The sequence below is a fragment of the Ursus arctos genome, unplaced genomic scaffold (assembly GCF_023065955.2).
Source record: "Ursus arctos isolate Adak ecotype North America unplaced genomic scaffold, UrsArc2.0 scaffold_16, whole genome shotgun sequence".
Lineage (NCBI taxonomy): Eukaryota > Metazoa > Chordata > Mammalia > Carnivora > Ursidae > Ursus > Ursus arctos.
In genome coordinates this window covers 11,622,114-11,639,054 of record NW_026622830.1, presented here as the reverse complement: position 1 = coordinate 11,639,054, position 16,941 = coordinate 11,622,114, and the positions used below count along the sequence as shown (strand labels likewise).

Sequence of the window (16,941 nt, the reverse complement as noted above, 5' to 3'; positions counted from 1 at the left end):
ATCTAAATAAAGCCCTCCAGTGCCCTCCCTGGATACTCAGAGTAAAATCCCAATTCTTCCCCCGGGTCCACAAGACTCTGCCTGTGTGAGCCCCACCTCTGCCGGTGACCTCTCTCTCCCTCCTATACAGCGTGCCAACCCACGGCCTTCTCTTTTTCCGAAGGAAGCTGTTCTACCTCAGGGCCTTTGCACTTGCTGTTCCCTCTGCCGAACACTCCTTCCTTCAGCTCTCCCATGGCTGATTCTCTATCCTTCCCGTCTCATCTGAAATGTCCCCTCCCTGAGCCACCCCTGATGCTGCCACTGATCATCAGGAGAAGGAGCCCCCCTCAGGCCTGCTCCCTCCAAACCTGGTGCCCATAATACTATGGTAGACTGGGGCTGAGCTGTCCTCTAATGACCACGGTCGCTGAGTCATGATTCACACTTATCATCACATGCGAATTCGCTGTGAGGACAAACTGCTCAGGGTAATTTATGTCACTTATGCAATGCATTCTGCTTATTGTCGGGAGAAAACTTGCCAGGGAGGGTATGAGCCATGCAGCTCCCTTCTGAGCACACCCCTCCACCCTTCTCTGTCAGCCCCAAAGGCAGACCTTTCCTCTCTGCCACCTCACCCAGACTCCTCCGCACCTCACTACTGCTCGCCAGGGCGCGCACCACAGAAGCAGTGTGATTGATTTCCAGAACAATGGTGGGTGGCTTAGGGGAGTAGCCCAAAAGGAAAGGGGTCCCTGCTTTGTGGGGAGCCTGGGGGTAAGGAGTAGGGGACGTCGGGGAGTAAATCTGCTCTTAATTCTAGAAAGAGCAGGGCTGTGGGAAGATGCTCTATGCTGGACCCCACGTCGAGAACCAGAGCTCAGCAGCCTGGGGAAGTCACTTCCCTTCTCCGGCTTCCATTTCCTTAGCCGTCAGATAAAGAGAAATTAGATGAAACCAGGGGTGGCCCGTCGTTTTGTAAGGACAAACTGAAAAGCCTAGGAGTCTGGGTAGGAGCACCCTCCCTTCTCCACACACACCCCTCTGTCTCTCTCTCCATCTCTCTTTCATTCGACAAATCTCTTAACACCATCTCCTGCCACATGCGGCTGTGGATGGTGGAGAGCTGAGATTCTTTGCCTTCCAGAAGTTTACGGTGCTGGGGGGGAAGACCGCTCATAAACCAGGGAACAACCAAATGAACAGGAGTTTCACCTAGTGATGCGCGGTGAAGAAAAGTCGCACGGGACTGGGACAAGTCGGCTGCTTCGGACTGGTGTTCAGGGGAGACATCTACCATCTGAAATCAGAGCAGTGTCCCCAGTACCGGGAGAAGCAAGGGAAAATCCCCCGAAGCTTAGGTCCCCAGCATCAGCTTTAAATGCACTCCACTTACTGTCTTGCATACCAAGTGCCAAGGCTCAAAGACAAACTTTAACCTTCTGTACATGGAATGAATTAGTGAGGCAACAGACTGGCAAACATTTCCTGTCAAGGGCCAGAAGGTAAATAGCTTCGACCTGGAGGCCACACATAGTCTGTTGCGATCACTCAGCTCTGCCGTGGTCCATGCGTGAACAAACGGGCATGGCTGTGTTTCAGTGAAATTTTATTTGCAAAGACAGGCAGCTGGCCGGCCATAGCTTGCTAAGCCCGGAGTTAGGCTAAAAAATAAGAGAAATATGAATGGGGAAGGAGGGATCACAGAACAAGGAAGGAGTCCAGGAAAAATGAAACCAACGATGTGTACTGGCTGGTTCATCACTGTGTAACACGTACTAGCGGTGACATGGAAGGAAATCAAACTGCCCAACAAGAGAAGCAAAGACAATCAAGGCTCTGTTGACGCAAAGGCAAAGGGAGTGACAGTGAAGAGTGACAGATTACACGGAAACACAGAAGAGCTGGGCTGACGGGCGGAGGAAGGACATGCCACGGGAAGGACATGCCGATTACAACCCTGAACTGTGTTTTCTTTGATCCTTGTCCCGGCTGCAGACAGAGCTCCTGGCAATGGAGGGCAATGCGGGACATGCCATTTTTGCGTCCGTCATTCTGCCGGAACGGATGACCAAAAACAGCACATAGGCAAATCAGATTTTTTAAAAATTTACAAATTAATTTCAACAGATATTTAATAAGGGCCTACTATGTTAGGGGTACCAAGACTTCAAGTGGGATCACGGAAGTTTCTACTGGATGAGGTTAATAAGTAGAATTTGTTTTTTTTTTAAGATTTTATTTATTTGAGAGAGAGAGAGTGTGTGTGTGCATGGGTGCAAGGCGTGGGTAGGGGCAGAGAATCTCCAGCAGACTGCCCGCTGAGCACGGGGCCCACTGTGGGGCTCCATCTCATGAGCCTGAGATCATGACCTGAGCCAAAATCAAGAGCCACATGCTCCACCGACCAAGCCACCCAGGTGCCCCTCATAAGTAGAATTTTATCATTTTTAAGATTGTGGTAAAAATATGCATCCCATAAAAGTGAAATCTTAACCATTCTTACATGCCCAGCTCAGTATTGCCGGGTATATTCACATAGTTTCGTGACCAATCTCCGGAACTTCTGCATCTTGCAAAACTACAATCGTACTGTCGTTGACCACCACTCCGCTCCCCCTCCTTCTGAGACTCAGGGGGACCGCGTTACACCCGTGCCCAGATTTACACACAGCTGTGTTCACTGTGGGGCATATGATGGGACCGTGGAAAACTGAGAACAAGTTCCACGCCCCTCAGGGGGGAAGGAGCTAAATACATGTCATCTGTCCGTACAGGTAACCACAGGTGGCCGTTCGGAGGAGGAAGGCAGTTTCGTGCCACAGAGATTTCCTGCGAATCTACTGCGTGCTGGGGCCAGTTCTTCGCACCCAGGACAGAGCAAGAACAAAGCAGCCTCCACCTCCGTGGGGACGACATTTTAGTGCGGTTGACAGCCCATGAACAAAGAACCAATAAAAATAACGGGATTCAGAGTAAGAAATCCTGTGGACCAAAATAAAGGAGACCGGGGGACGTAGCATTTTAGCGCGGGGCTCCCGCAATGCCTCTCTGAGCAGGGGGCACGGAGCTTTCTTTGAGGAAGTTTTTCAATCACAGCGAAGACATCTCCATGAAATGTTAGGATAAAACACCACAGGTAGTTACAATTCATGTTGTTCTTTAAAGTAAGCGCGTCTTTATCTCCCCACACGTGCACGTAGGTAGACAGGCATCAGTACCGGCCGAACTCCTACCATTCGAGGGGCAGGGACCTAAAACTTTTTCAGTGAGCGTGTACTCGTGTGTGACGTTCATTAATAAAAATGTTTATGAACGGTCTGTAAACAAAAGGCATTTAAGAGCACATATACAAAAAAAAAAAAAAAATAGAAGTAGCTTAGGGTTCAGAGCATTACCTTGGGGTAAAGACGACCGGGTGTTCAAACCCCAGCTGTCTGTGCTGGTTTGGGGACGTCCAGTGAAAAGCGCCTTTGGTGGCTTTCGTTTCCCAGCTCTAGAGCCACGGCAGCCGCCAGGGAATTTTGCTCTCCCCAGGGTCATTTGGCCATGTCTGGTGACAATTTTGGTGTCACGGCTGGGGAGGGAGGGGTGTTGCTACTGGCCTGCAGAGGCTGAAGGCCAAGGGCACAGCTAAAGACAAAGAATGATCCGGCCCCGAATGTTAAGAGCCGAGGGTTGAGCACCCCTTGCTCTAGAAAGAGGGGCCACATCTGCCTCACAGGGCTGAAGACTAATTGGCACAGCCTCTGGCACAAAGTAAACATCAACAAATAGAACCACTATTTTTAGGACTGTACTTCCCCCAAATTAAAAAAAATTTTTTTCAGTGGGGAGGAAGTGGTAATGCCAGGAATCAATTCTGCCTAATACCAATTCTGGTGACTTATTACTGAAAGGGAGCCTTGATTTTTTTTTTTTTTCCCAACAGCCACACAGGTCTTCACAGGCTGTCTGCCGATGAGCGCTGACGTAGAAAGGGCTCCTAATTCCTCCCGGGTTTTGTTTAGTCTCATCCCTGCCAGTAGTTCAGGAACATTCCTGCTAAATTAGCCCGTCTCTTGGGTATTCAGCTCTCTCTCTCTGGTCCCCACCTCCCTATGGTTCAAAACCACTCAGGTTTGTCTTGTTGGAAAATCAAAATCAAAACCCTCCCTGCGCCTCACACGCTTCCCTCAGCTCCCAGCCTTCTTTTTTGCCCCTTCAGGTGGGGTTTGAGGCGGCTGTCCCCGCTGCTGCTTCAGCCTCCTTTCTCAGCCCCCTCCCCTGCGGCCTGCCCTGCTGGCGACCTCTCCCCCATGCCCGACAGTGAGCTGTCTTACTCACGTCTTCCCTGCACCCGACACTGTGGACCCCTCCCCTCGAACGGCTCTTCCCTTCCCTTCCCTGTCCTGCCCGCTGCTGCTCCCTCCACCTCTGCCTCTCAAATGTTACAAGGGAGCTCTTAGGGGCTGGGCCAAGGCCACCGGCTCCGTCCAGGCTCCTGCTCTACTCAGCACCAGAGCCACTGCAGCCGCTCCTCCACCTGCGCTCATCTCCCACACCGTCCTCCCGACCCACCCCGGTCCCCATCGCTCATCTCCCACACCGTCCTCCCGACCCACCCCGGTGCCCATCGCTCATCTCCCACACCAGCCTCCCGACCCACCCCGGTCCCCATCGCTCATCTCCCACACCGGCCTCACGACCCACCCCGGTCCCCATCGCTCATCTCCCACACCGGCCTCCCGACCCACCCCGGTCCCCATCGCTCATCTCCCACACCGTCCTCACGACCCACCCCGGTCCCCACTGCTCATCTCCCACACCGTCCTCACGACCCACCCCGGTCCCCATCGCTCATCTCCCACACCGTCCTCACGACCCACCCCGGTCCCCATCGCTCATCTCCCACACCGTCCTCACGACCCACCCCGGTCCCCACTGCTCATCTCCCACACCGGCCTCACGACCCACCCCGGTCCCCACTGCTCATCTCCCACACCGGCCTCACGACCCACCCCGGTCCCCACTGCTCATCTCCCACACCGGCCTCACGACCCACCCCGGTCCCCACTGCTCATCTCCCACACCGGCCTCACGACCCACCCCGGTCCCCACTGCTCATCTCCCACACCGGCCTCACGACCCACCCCGGTCCCCACTGCTCATCTCCCACACCGGCCTCACGACCCACCCCGGTCCCCACTGCTCATCTCCCACACCGGCCTCACGACCCACCCCGGTCCCCACTGCTCATCTCCCACACCGGCCTCACGACCCACCCCGGTCCCCATCGCTCATCTCCCACACCGGCCTCACGACCCACCCCGGTCCCCACTGCTCATCTCCCACACCGGCCTCACGACCCACCCCGGTCCCCACTGCTCATCTCCCACACCGGCCTCACGACCCACCCCGGTCCCCACTGCTCATCTCCCACACCGGCCTCACGACCCACCCCGGTCCCCATCGCTCATCTCCCACACCGGCCTCACGACCCACCCCGGTCCCCACTGCTCATCTCCCACACCGGCCTCACGACCCACCCCGGTCCCCATCGCTCATCTCCCACACCGGCCTCACGACCCACCCCGGTCCCCATCGCTCATCTCCCACACCGGCCTCACGACCCACCCCGGTCCCCATCGCTCATCTCCCACACCGTCCTCACGACCCACCCCGGTCCCCATCGCTCATCTCCCACACCGTCCTCACGACTCACTCCGGTCCCCACTGGTCCTTGCAGTCCCCAAACCAGAGAATGTCCAACTGCCTGTTTGCCTTATCTGCTTGGTGGCCTCAGAACCCCCGAACTCAACACGCTCCCAACTGGTCCTGTGGTCTTGCCCACAAACCTGGTCCAATTCCGGTGTCCTCGTCCCAGGAAATGGCCTTGCCATCCACCCACACGGGGAAGCCAGAAGCTAGGGGGATTCCTCCATCCCAACGGCAATCTGTTCCGCAGCATCCCCCTAGCCCCTCCTCCATGCCGTCCCTGCGTGACTGTGTACACTTCCCTGGTCCCCCTACTTTTCCTTGGCTTCTCTATAGCCCCCATTCTCCCTGCAGCCAGAGCCATCTATTATGTCTAATGACATCACTCACAGCCCCACCTGCTGGGAACTCTTGAGGTCACTGCTCTAAGGATAAAACCCAATCTCCTTACCTTGGCACACAAGGCCACACAAGGCCCCGCAAGGCACTCTGGCCTCATCCCCCTTGCGGCCTCGCAGTCCCCGGTCCAGCCCACTGTCCCCTGCACCAGCCCGACACTACTCTGTTCCCGCAGCTCACCAGGTAACCTGCTGGTCTCCCCTCAGCTCACCCACCTCCCACCAGGTGCCACTTCCACACAGTGCGCCTGTGGCCTGCAGCCATGTCCTTTGCAGCACTCCTTGTGGTTGTAATTTAAAAAAAAAAAAGATTTAATTTATCTATTCTGGGGGGGGGCAAGTAGACACCTCGCTGAGCATGCAGTCCAATGCGGAGGGCTCGATCCCAGAACCCCGAGACCATGATGTGAGCCAAAATCAAGAGCCAGGCACTTAACCAACTGAGCCACCCAGGTGCCCCGGGTATAATTTTAATCATACCCTCCACCTGGGGGCGTGGGGCAAGAGGACAGTTTTACGAGGCCACTGACCCTGTCCGTTTTGCTAATCATTATATTCCTAGCACCTGGACACAGAACTTTACACTCAATAACCATCAGCGAGTGGTAAACGTTCAACAAACAGAAGCTTTGATTACAATCTCCAAGTGAAACCAGGCAGAGAGCAAACTCTGGACTGACCCCAGAGAGCCTTCTGGATCCAAACTCCATCCACGCTCATCCTCTCCTTGCCCAAGTGTCTCGTTCCACTCAGTGGGCATCACGGGGCCCATCCTGGAAAGAAAACCCAAGTGTGGGAGGAAGTCTGGATCGCACAGTGGGGCTTAGTGCTTTTGCTCCCTCGGCTGAGTTTTTCCCTCAGCTGGTCTGGTGGCCGGGCTCAGGCGGGCAGTCCTTCTCGGGCGCACCCACGGGTCAGCCGAGCAACGTGGAAGCCAAGCTCCCGAAGGAGCACACAGGAGCGAAACTCCCACAAGAAAAAGAGAGGAAAGGCCTCCTAGAAGCCAAACTGTTTTAGGCAAAGACAGACGACCACCAAGGTTTGGTTCTTGAATATGTATTTTTTACTGAAAAAATCATTCATAAATTAACATACAAAAATGTACAAACACATGAGTAAATAATGTAATGACAAAGGACTATTTTTGTGAAAAGTGTTTTTAAAACATCTTTAGATTTCAGTGCAAAAATGTACCCCTGGCACTTCTTAAAACATAAGAGCAAGCTCAAAAAAACGTCGTGATGGAAGGAAGCTAGCCACGTTCAATGCCATCGTCAAGGGCGCGTGGACACAATGAGTACATGCGGCTGTTGCTCAGCGATTCGTGACTGTGGCAGAGGAGCTCCAACAAGAGTCCCCATCATGTCAAAAGGAGTATTTTTGCCATAACTCCTCGCCCAGAAAAACAGCGTGAAAGGAGAAACGTTTCCCTGCACGCAGCTGAGACGAGACTGATTTAAGGGGTCACCCATCAGTAGCCTTAAAAGAATTTCAGCTGCCAAAATACGCACAAGGTCACATTTGGTTCTTATTATTTTTTCTTTTTTTTAACATGAGAATCTCACACCATTAACAGCTCGCGGGCCTGGCTGTATGGTTTTAACGTCTATGTTTCCCACACGATACTCAGGTTGGCGGGTAAATGACTGAGTGGTGCGCCTAAGAGATTTCACACTAATAAAACAAACTCACACATGATAGCAAAATAATTTGTGACCTTACTTCAAGCAGTGAAAAGACACCTTTCCTTTTGTCCTCAAATCAGCACTTTTCTTTTTAAAATCGGCTGTTTAGCCTTTGCGAACATTTTGTTCTTGGTGGCAAATATGTTCGTGACAAGCTTCGAACGAGAGCATTTTACAACACGGCCGTGCACACACACGTCATCCTTAACCAAGGATCGGTCTGTTCTGGCATATTCTTCCAAATGACATCATGGCTGTGTGCCACTGAAAGCCGCTCACGGCCTTCAGGGATGAGAGAGGACAGGAGGAGGAGAAGGAGAGTCAAGGCCAGCACGCAGGCCTGAGGGGAGGCGGGAGAAAAAGGGAAAGAAATCTTTATTGCTCCGTGCACCAGACTTCAAAGGAAAACCAAGTGAGCTCCTGTGTGTAATGTTCCCTCGTGAAGGTCTTTTAAAGCATGAGATGCTCAACATTCTTTTAAAACATATGATACAACTTACCAGCATTTTCAAGGGCAGCAGTCTGCTCTCTCATATGAGCCGATAAGAGCTTTGTAACGCGGTTGGTTTCCTACAATACCGCTCTATTCTTCAAAAGAACGAAAGCATGAACAAAAAACAAGGCCTGGCCAATCACTCCCACAGCTTGTGGGGATCATATGTCCATGGAACCAACACATGCAACGGAGAAAATCCCCACCCACACGTATATACACAAATATACCCCCTACACACACATCCATGTAAACCATGAAAATTAAGGAAGTTGAAGGCAAACAAGGCAATTAAAAAAAATATGAAGTACTTTTCAGAAAGTACTCCTAATCACAATATATAAATATGCTTTATGGAAAAGGAGAGGAAAAGACTGGCATTTTTCAGAATCCTGCAGAAGCCAAGAGGGACTACGAATTGAGGGATTTGGCTCAGGGAAAAACAGAGAGGCACAACTTCAAGGGCAATTTAGAATCTTAACTTCAAGAAGTGCATGGGGTGTGAACCCAGCACTCGGGCTTGGGTCCTGGCATCCGGGAGCTCTGTCCGTCTACCCGCAAAGCTCTGACTGGGTTCGCCCTGGCCCCCAACTGACCCACAGCACACAAGTGTCACCTGATCCCCGGCTGACTTCTTCAGTCCATCGCTCATTAGGTCTATGAACTAGTTCATAGTGTTGACAAAGAATCTTTCCAGAAACCAGAAAGGGAAATATTCAGAGGAATCACTGAAGCTAGTTGATAATTTAGGCACAGATTTCAGGAATTGTGGCCAAGTTCCACAAGAGCAAAAAAAGAAAAATGGGAAAAAGAAGAGGCAGAAAACCCACCCACCCCACCCCTCGGTGACGAAAGGACAAAAACTAAAGTCCAGAGATCCAGGAGCGTGTGCAGGGGGAGGCCCCCCAAAGGGGTCCGCTTTGAGCAGGGAGGGCTCCTGTTTAGCAGAAGACTGGGATGATAGTACGTGCCCAACACGGAAGAGAGAGTCCACAGCAAAAGTCAAGAGCAAGACTTCTGGAAGGGAAGGATGGGAGGGGGCAGGAGTTAGCTACCAGTGATAGACTGGACTGTCCTGATCTGTTTGGGACATGCCCTGTATCCACTCCTTTCCAAGGTGATAGCAATTCGGGAGGTGATACCCTTCCACTGCATTTTAACTGAGTTCCTGCATTTGCCAACCAAATAAGTGATCTAATATATAAATCCTCGGTTTGAATTGGAGCCAGCTATAAAATTAAATTTAAAAAAGGCATTTTACATGGCTTATTTACAATTATACTTCTTCAAGAAGTGATTGTTATAGGTCTATTTATCTTCCCCAATCCCTCCCCCCACCCTCAATCCCCACCCAAAGCAGGTAATTAAAAAAAAAAAAAAAATTAAACCAAAGAGAACACCGGAGATGGAGAAGAATGGTGTGTGGAGTTTCATTTGCCCTTCCTAAAACGCAGCTGCCCTGTGGTGGGGTTGCCTCTTTGCTCTGAAGGCCGAGAAGCTCCAAAGGCCATTCGGAGGAACGGGCTCGGCGCCAGTACCACGGCAGACGTCAGCTCCTGTTCTGGAGACCCCGGTTGGGACGGAACGCTGGGGTTCGAGACCAGGAGAGAAGAGCAGCAGGACCGACGTCTGTCTTGTGAAACAGAAAGCCAGTCCTGATGAAGGAAGTTCCCGAGCCACAGTGAAGGCGTTTTGTGCGTGTACTCTGTTCACATTTTCTCCTCGAACCCTGTGATCCTTCATCAGACACCGTATTTCTGTTCTCTTCCTGTGTGGAGCCCCAAGACCTCTCCCCAGGCTGCTTTCTTGGTGGCGGTGGGTAAAGCAAACAGAGGTTCTCTCCTCATCTCAGTACTCGGTCACCTGAGCCAGCTCGGGTGTCAAGTTGACAGTAATGTTTTTATACAAGGCGTCGTATGTGATGTTTGCAAAGTAGTTCAAGTTGTTGAGGCCGTCCAGCCCTTGCCGTTCTTTGGACTTACGCAGCAGAGCGTACCTGTTTGAGCAGAGAACAGAGGGGTGGCTCTGAGTGAGGGCCCAACCTCCCCACCGCGGCGGACAGAGCAGGGCAGCCCACAGCAGGGGCCACAACCCAGGGCAGCTCTCCTGCCATCACACGGCGGGGCGACCGGCCCACCCCGTCCAGCTGCTCCCTGCTGACAGTTGTTATTACCAGGAACACCTCCTACTTCATGCCAGGGGCTTTACTTATGACACCATTTCATTTAATGCACCGCTCCTTAAGCAAATGAGGAAACCAAGGCTCCCGGTGTTCAATGACTTGCCCGAGGTGAGGTCATGGAATGGGGAAGTGGGAGGTAAGATATTAAAAATACATCAGATGAGCGAGGTCGGGGTCTGCACTCGGTGCCTTTTCACTCCCCTGACAACAGAGTTCATGCAATCAGAACTGGTGGTCCAGAGAACAGTCCTCCTCCCAGTTAACAAGACAAAAAGGCACTCTTGAAAACACAGAGCTGTCACTCCATCCACATGCCCCCATTACTACAGTACGGAACTTCCTTATCACGCACGAACAGAAGCTCGGGGGCACCCTTCCAGAACCAGAGCTCGCAGAAAGAGGGCCAGCTCTGCTTTGTCCTGTCAGTGTAAGTTACCCAGGAACCTCTGGCCGAGTGGATTTGTCTCCAGCTCCCTGAAGACTACACAGGAGACCATGAAGCTTAAGATGCTAAATGAGTGACTTCCTTCCAAGATTTATGATCAAATTTTTCACCGATAATCTGATTTCACACAAACGCCTGCCTCACGGGTAAATGAAAATCTATCTAGGACTGCAAGGCAGCCAGAACAGGACCGTGGCGAGGAGGCGGGGAGTAAAACGAGGGGCTGCAACATGATATGCTCTGGGACATCTGGAAACGCAAAGTACAGAGGATATTTGTAAGAAGAATAAATAAATTGTACCAACCTTCCGAGAAATTGGACTTCTCCTCGATGGTGATGAGGAATAGACTTGTACTTCCCTGTGTCACCTTCCGGCCGGCTCACAGAGTAGCCCGCATTCTGTACTCTGCCCGAGACAAAGAGACTGGGCTTTCAGATGAAATGCTCAAGTACCATAGATGACCACACCTACGCCAAGCTTGAGAAACCCCACGCCGAACAACAGAATTGCTTCTGCATCTAAATATTCAATTGCCCGTCCCTCTGGGTAAGTTCATGGCTTTAGAAAAGAGGTCTACAATACCAAACAGTTTTGAAAAAGAAAAGGAATTCAAAATTCTTGAGAGTAAGGTGTGCCATAGGTTCTCAGGGACAGGTACAACAGTGAGCATTCGCCAGGAGAGGAGAGGAGTGCACACGTCCTCTCTTTGGGTCCTATCAAAAATGTTTTTCTCACTGGCGGACGGCACCGTTCCTGTCCAAAACCTACCATAAAGCAAGCTGGTAAAGCCAGAGTTGCACTGTGTTTTCTCTGCTTATGAACTTAATTACTCTGCCCACCGCCCCCATCACCAGGGAGATAATTTTTATCACGTCCTCCGATCTCCGTGTAAAACTTCCCAACTCCAGGAGGAAAGCAGAACTTAAGGAGGTGTTTGGTTATTTATCCTTAATGTGATAAAGACAGGATTTCACAAGCCGGATTTACTACTGGAAACCTGACAGGGCTGTAAGAAATAATTAATACACGGAGACAGACGCTGGATATCTATGTGAAATCTATGGTCGACTTCGTATTTTAAAACCTGGGAGAATATTACTTCAACATCTTCCTCTTTACTCCAAATTACACTCTCCTTTTGATATTTGGGACATGCGTCCTTGCTCTGATTTGATAAATATACAGAGAACGCCTACTGTGCGCCTGGGAATTGTGCAGGGCACTGCCTGGAGGAGCTGGGAAGAGCACAAGCTGAGAATTAGGACAGATGTCCTGGGAGAGCTCAAGTGGATTCAAGGACCAGTCATACCAGTTACGTTTATGGAAAAGCTGTTCATCCTCACCAGGTTCCTAAGAAACCCACATTACAAGGATGACAAGCCATTTTTACCTCTCAGATTGAGGAAGAACTGGCTAGAGCTCCTTTGTCCAGAACAGCAGCCCCGAGTCACACGTGGCTGCTGAACGGCTGAAATGTGGCAAAACGCAAAAGGTTGTCTATAACACAATGTTGGCAGTGATGTGAGAAAGTGGGAATGTAGCCACACCACTGCTTGGAATCTTTCTGCGATCGCTTTTGGGGGGAAATCCTGATAACTATCCAAATTTAAAAGAGCATTTACTTGACTTTGCAGTTCCACAACTAGGAATTTAACCTGAAGAAGTATTTGCACACGTGAACAAGGATATTCAAAATTGTAAACAATGTTCATTGACAGGAGAGGATTAAAATAAAATATCATGAATCTCCATTAAGAACTACCATGCAACTGTTAAAGATAACGAAGCGGCTCTCTCTGTATTAACATGGTTGGGAGGGGTGAAGGGACGGGTCTGGGTTGTTCATGTACGAATACAAAGAAGTAGAGAAAGAAACAGCCCTGTTGAAACGGCTACTTCCGGGGAACGAGATAGGACAGCAATGGGGATTAAGAATGACACCCTTTGGTTATGCACCTTTATTATCAGCAAGTATTACTTTGTAATTAAAAAGCAACATGTAACTTTCTTTTAAAGTCCATCTAGAAAGGAAACAGATACAAGGTGGAGATGCTTTTGCTTATTTGTTCCTTACTAGGTTACTGTTTACTTACTCTGTAAGAAGATTAATTTACACTACGCAAATATAGCATCATTCTCGCAAACTTGTATAATACAAGCCTTATCCAATAGTAGAGATAAATCTGTGTACACCTATCACTAATACCTGACCTCTGGTTTGGGGAGGTTTCAGTGAAATGTTCTACAAATGTAAAATATATACCAGATTTTAAGGTATAGTAAAAGAAAAATAAATGTGAGTATCTCATTAACATTTCATTCTGATTATATGTTGGAAGGATATTATTTTTATATACTGTGATAAATATACTGTTGGCATGTTTTATTAATACATTAAAATGAATTTCATCTCAAAATTCTTTTCTGAACCTTCTTAAATGTGGCTACTAGAACGTTTCACATTACCTACATGGCTTGCACCCTATCCCTCCTGTGTGGCGCTGGTCTGGGGAGCCTAAGGTAGTTACTTCTAGAAGGCCCCAGAACCCGGAAGAGGGGATTACCTGTTCCACAGGTCGTCATCTTCTCCACCCCAACCCCAGAAGGCGTTCGGAAAGCCATTGATCTTCCGAAACTGTTCCACTGTTAAGCCACTCACTCCACCAAAGAACTCGGTGTAAGGAAGCCTAGAAGGAGACGTACAGCTTGAATCATCTGGGAATCAAAGGATGGTTTCTTCCCCTGGGGCCACCATCGCACTGGAGAACTACAGCCTACGTGACACAGCGCCTACTGCCCTCACCACCCGCCATCATTTCCTCGGACTGAGACGCACTGTTTGTGGCGAACTGCGTCTTTCTCTAATTGATTTGTTTCATAACAGCTTTACTGAAACATAATTGACATTCCAAATGATTCACCCGTTTCCAAAGTGTGCAATTCCATAGTTTTTAGGATCTTCGTGAGTTGTGCAACCATGAACCCCAATCCATTTTAATACCTTTCATCACCCCAAAAAGAAGCCCTGTACCCACTAGCAGTCACTGCTCATTCCCCCCTCCTCTCCGCAACCCGATGCAACCGCTGTTCTTTCTCTCTATGGATTTGCCTATTCTGGACAAGACACGGGAGCACGACCATGCAACATGTGGCCTTTGGTAACTAGCTTCTTTCACACGGCAGTGTGTCCAAGGTTCATCCCTCCAGTCACATGTAGCAGGACTCCATTCCTTTCTACTGCCTAACAGTGTGCCGTGCCTGCGCCCCATTTTGTTTCTCCATTCGTCCGCCGATGCAAACCGGGATGGGGCTAACTGGCTTTTGCCATCTTTGCATCTCTCAGCATCCTTTAGATTTAAACTCTTCCAGAGGAAATGATACTCACAGATACATATACTTGTCCAACTTAGTTGCAAAGTGCCTTGGCATCTGCCCACATCCATAGTAGTTCCGATCGCTTTCCGGTATATGGTCCACATCATGAAAAATGAGACAGTCCCAGTCCAGATCCTTCATTGCTTCTTGAAAACCGACGTTGAAAAGCATGGCTCGATTAAAGGGTTGGGTGCCAACCTAAAAGAAGCAGAGCTTTATTTTTAAAAGGACTGTGGAGCAAAATCTTCGCTGCCTCAGCCCCGCCTAAAGGAGAGCTAACGAACCCGATGGCTTGGCCGGCACGCTCATCACCGCGTCGCAAGCCACTTGACATCTGGCCTCGATTTCTTTAGAAATAAGAAGGGTAACAAGCCCAAGCCCCTCTCTCCCAAGACTGTCATAAAAGCAGGCATTCGACCTAGGGCAGCATTTCGAGGAGTACTCAGCCCCACAACGGGAAGAAAGAACAATACGGCCATTTCTACCCATGGCTCCTTATCTTAAGGGGAATTTCCTGGGTCTGGAGACCAAAGACACCACCCAAAGCACGACTGGCTGAACCACCAGACAAGGGGCCTTTGTTCAAGGGTAAACAAAGTTCCATCCTGGACTCACGCAAGTCTGCCGGTGTCGAGTAACATCTCAACCCAGCAGCACAGAACTGCTCTCTGCGCCCCCTTTCACCTCTGGGTGGCTCAGTCCTAAGATTTCAGTTTCACTGGCTCTGTACCCCAAAGGTGGATCGGCTGAAAGCACGCTGAACTGCTGTCTCAGAACAGAACGAACAGAAAAGGACGGGCCACTCACTTGCTCAACCACGTAAAACGCAAACCGCAGGCGCTGGCGCTGAAGCATGGGGATCAGGTGTCTGAGCAGGACCGGGAGGTGCTCGTGCCGGTTCCGGAAGGGGATGAGGATCGCCACCTGGACAGGGCACAGCAAAAGAAGCCGCCCCGTGAACCCCCTCAGCTTCTGCTTTGCAGCAGGACACTGCCAAAGAACCGGTGACCAGCTGGCCCCTGGGGCATTCTGAAGCGCTGCCCTGTCCTCGACCTCCACTAAAGGAAGAGCTACGCTGGCAGGTGGACCCCTGGGAGTAAGTGGACTTTGTTCTGATACACACCACCCTGTGTACATGGTCGGCCCCCTGACTGAATTCACTCTAGACCACAACCCAGAGGAAGAGACTCATTCTACACCACGACCCGCACACAAACACGTCCACAGATACAAGCACACAACGACAATGCACTCCACAAAACACTGCTCCCCTTACAACATGCGGTGCATTTTGACATGTATCTATCTTTTATATATATTCAAATGCTGGTCATTAAATTGATATTATATCCCAATAACGGGCTGGAAATGCCCGTCAATTTGAGATCTGCCTTGCTCTTTGTAGGACGGGCACAGAAGAAGCACCTGGACAAATACTCACTGAGAGAATGGACTTAAGCCAGTGTCATGAGGCAGACCCCCACACTGATGGCTTCTGACTACAGTCATGCAGAAAACCACTAAGCAATTCTCAGTGTCAGGCTGGATGGCTCCGCTCTTTGTTGCACTAAACTCCTAGTAACAATGCCAAACAAGGCACGAAGCAGTGAATTTGTGAAGACGGCTTTTACAAATGTGGCACAAGAGACCGACCAACCCTCCCATGTGCTTAGCCAGTATCCCTATAAAGAAGACAAAAGGGTCCTGCTCAGTCATAGAACAATGCACGTTTCTGGAGCTACAGAGTGTGCTTAGGGAAACTCAAGCCTCCGAAGTGTTTCCATCAAATGTAGATACTTTGCATTGGGTCATAGCATGCAAATTACGAATTATCACAGTCCGTGAATCCCACGTTGGCCTGGAAGGATGGCAAGGCCAGGTGGGCCTCCCAGCACCTCAGGCCTGACTCCACACCCTACCTTCCATCGAGGCACGCAATCTGAAGGCTTCCAGTGCCCTCCGAGCTTGATGGCTGGGTCTTTAGAGAAGATTTCATGGATGTCATCCATTGCGATTTCACTCATGTTTATGTCTATTGGGCCCTCTGAATAGAGAATGGGGGGAAGAAAAAGAATTAAGAGGCCAGAAAGTGACAGAATGCTTTCCCCCTGTGATCAGGGTTTCACTCTCTAGGGAGGTTCAATGCTTTTTTTCAGCTGTGTTTTTCACAGAGATGGGAGGCCCTTCCCCTGCTTTGCAACTCCCTGCACTTCAGCTCATGACTAGTACTGGGTAAAGCAGCAAGTCAAGAAATTAAGACTGAGCGGAACGTCAGGTGAACTTCTCAAAGAGGAAGGAGGAAAGAGTGAGGCTGAGCTTGGAGCCTCTCTGCGTGCTCTGGAGGCAAGACGACACAGGGCCCAATTCACTCATCAGTGATCCTGAGTGATGCCGCCCAAACCCCAAACGCTCGTCCTCACTGACTTAAGTGAAGAAGGGGCCCTGTCCGAGAAGCCCGAAGGCACGGAAAAGGTAGAAGGGCTTATTGCCATCGCTTTATATCACACATGAGACACCGAGAGCGAAGAGAGAAAAAGACCCCAGAATTCTTCTGAACCAGCACTTGGAGGGGGTCACATTCATCCTGTGATCGAACAAGGTATAATCAATGTGGGATTTATATAAAGATAAAGCTGGTCGCCTGTACTTTCTCTAGGACATCCTAACAGGCCCCAAATCACC

At 50.3% G+C, this 16,941-nt stretch overlaps 1 protein-coding gene across 1 annotated transcript in view; it reads right to left on the bottom strand.

Annotated features, from left to right (window-relative positions):
- Positions 1–7,117: 7,117 nt before the first annotated feature.
- Positions 7,118–16,941, bottom strand: part of B4GALT5 (beta-1,4-galactosyltransferase 5) — a 72,312-nt gene continuing 62,488 nt past the window's right edge. Inside the window, exons 4-9 of the mRNA XM_026503706.4 lie at positions 16,179–16,303; positions 15,067–15,183; positions 14,270–14,457; positions 13,449–13,571; positions 11,188–11,289; positions 7,118–10,251 (exon numbers count right to left, since the gene is read on the bottom strand). Of these exons, the coding sequence (XP_026359491.2) occupies positions 10,104–10,251; positions 11,188–11,289; positions 13,449–13,571; positions 14,270–14,457; positions 15,067–15,183; positions 16,179–16,303 (803 nt within the window). The 3' untranslated portion in view covers positions 7,118–10,103. The remainder of the gene's footprint in view (positions 10,252–11,187; positions 11,290–13,448; positions 13,572–14,269; positions 14,458–15,066; positions 15,184–16,178; positions 16,304–16,941) is intronic.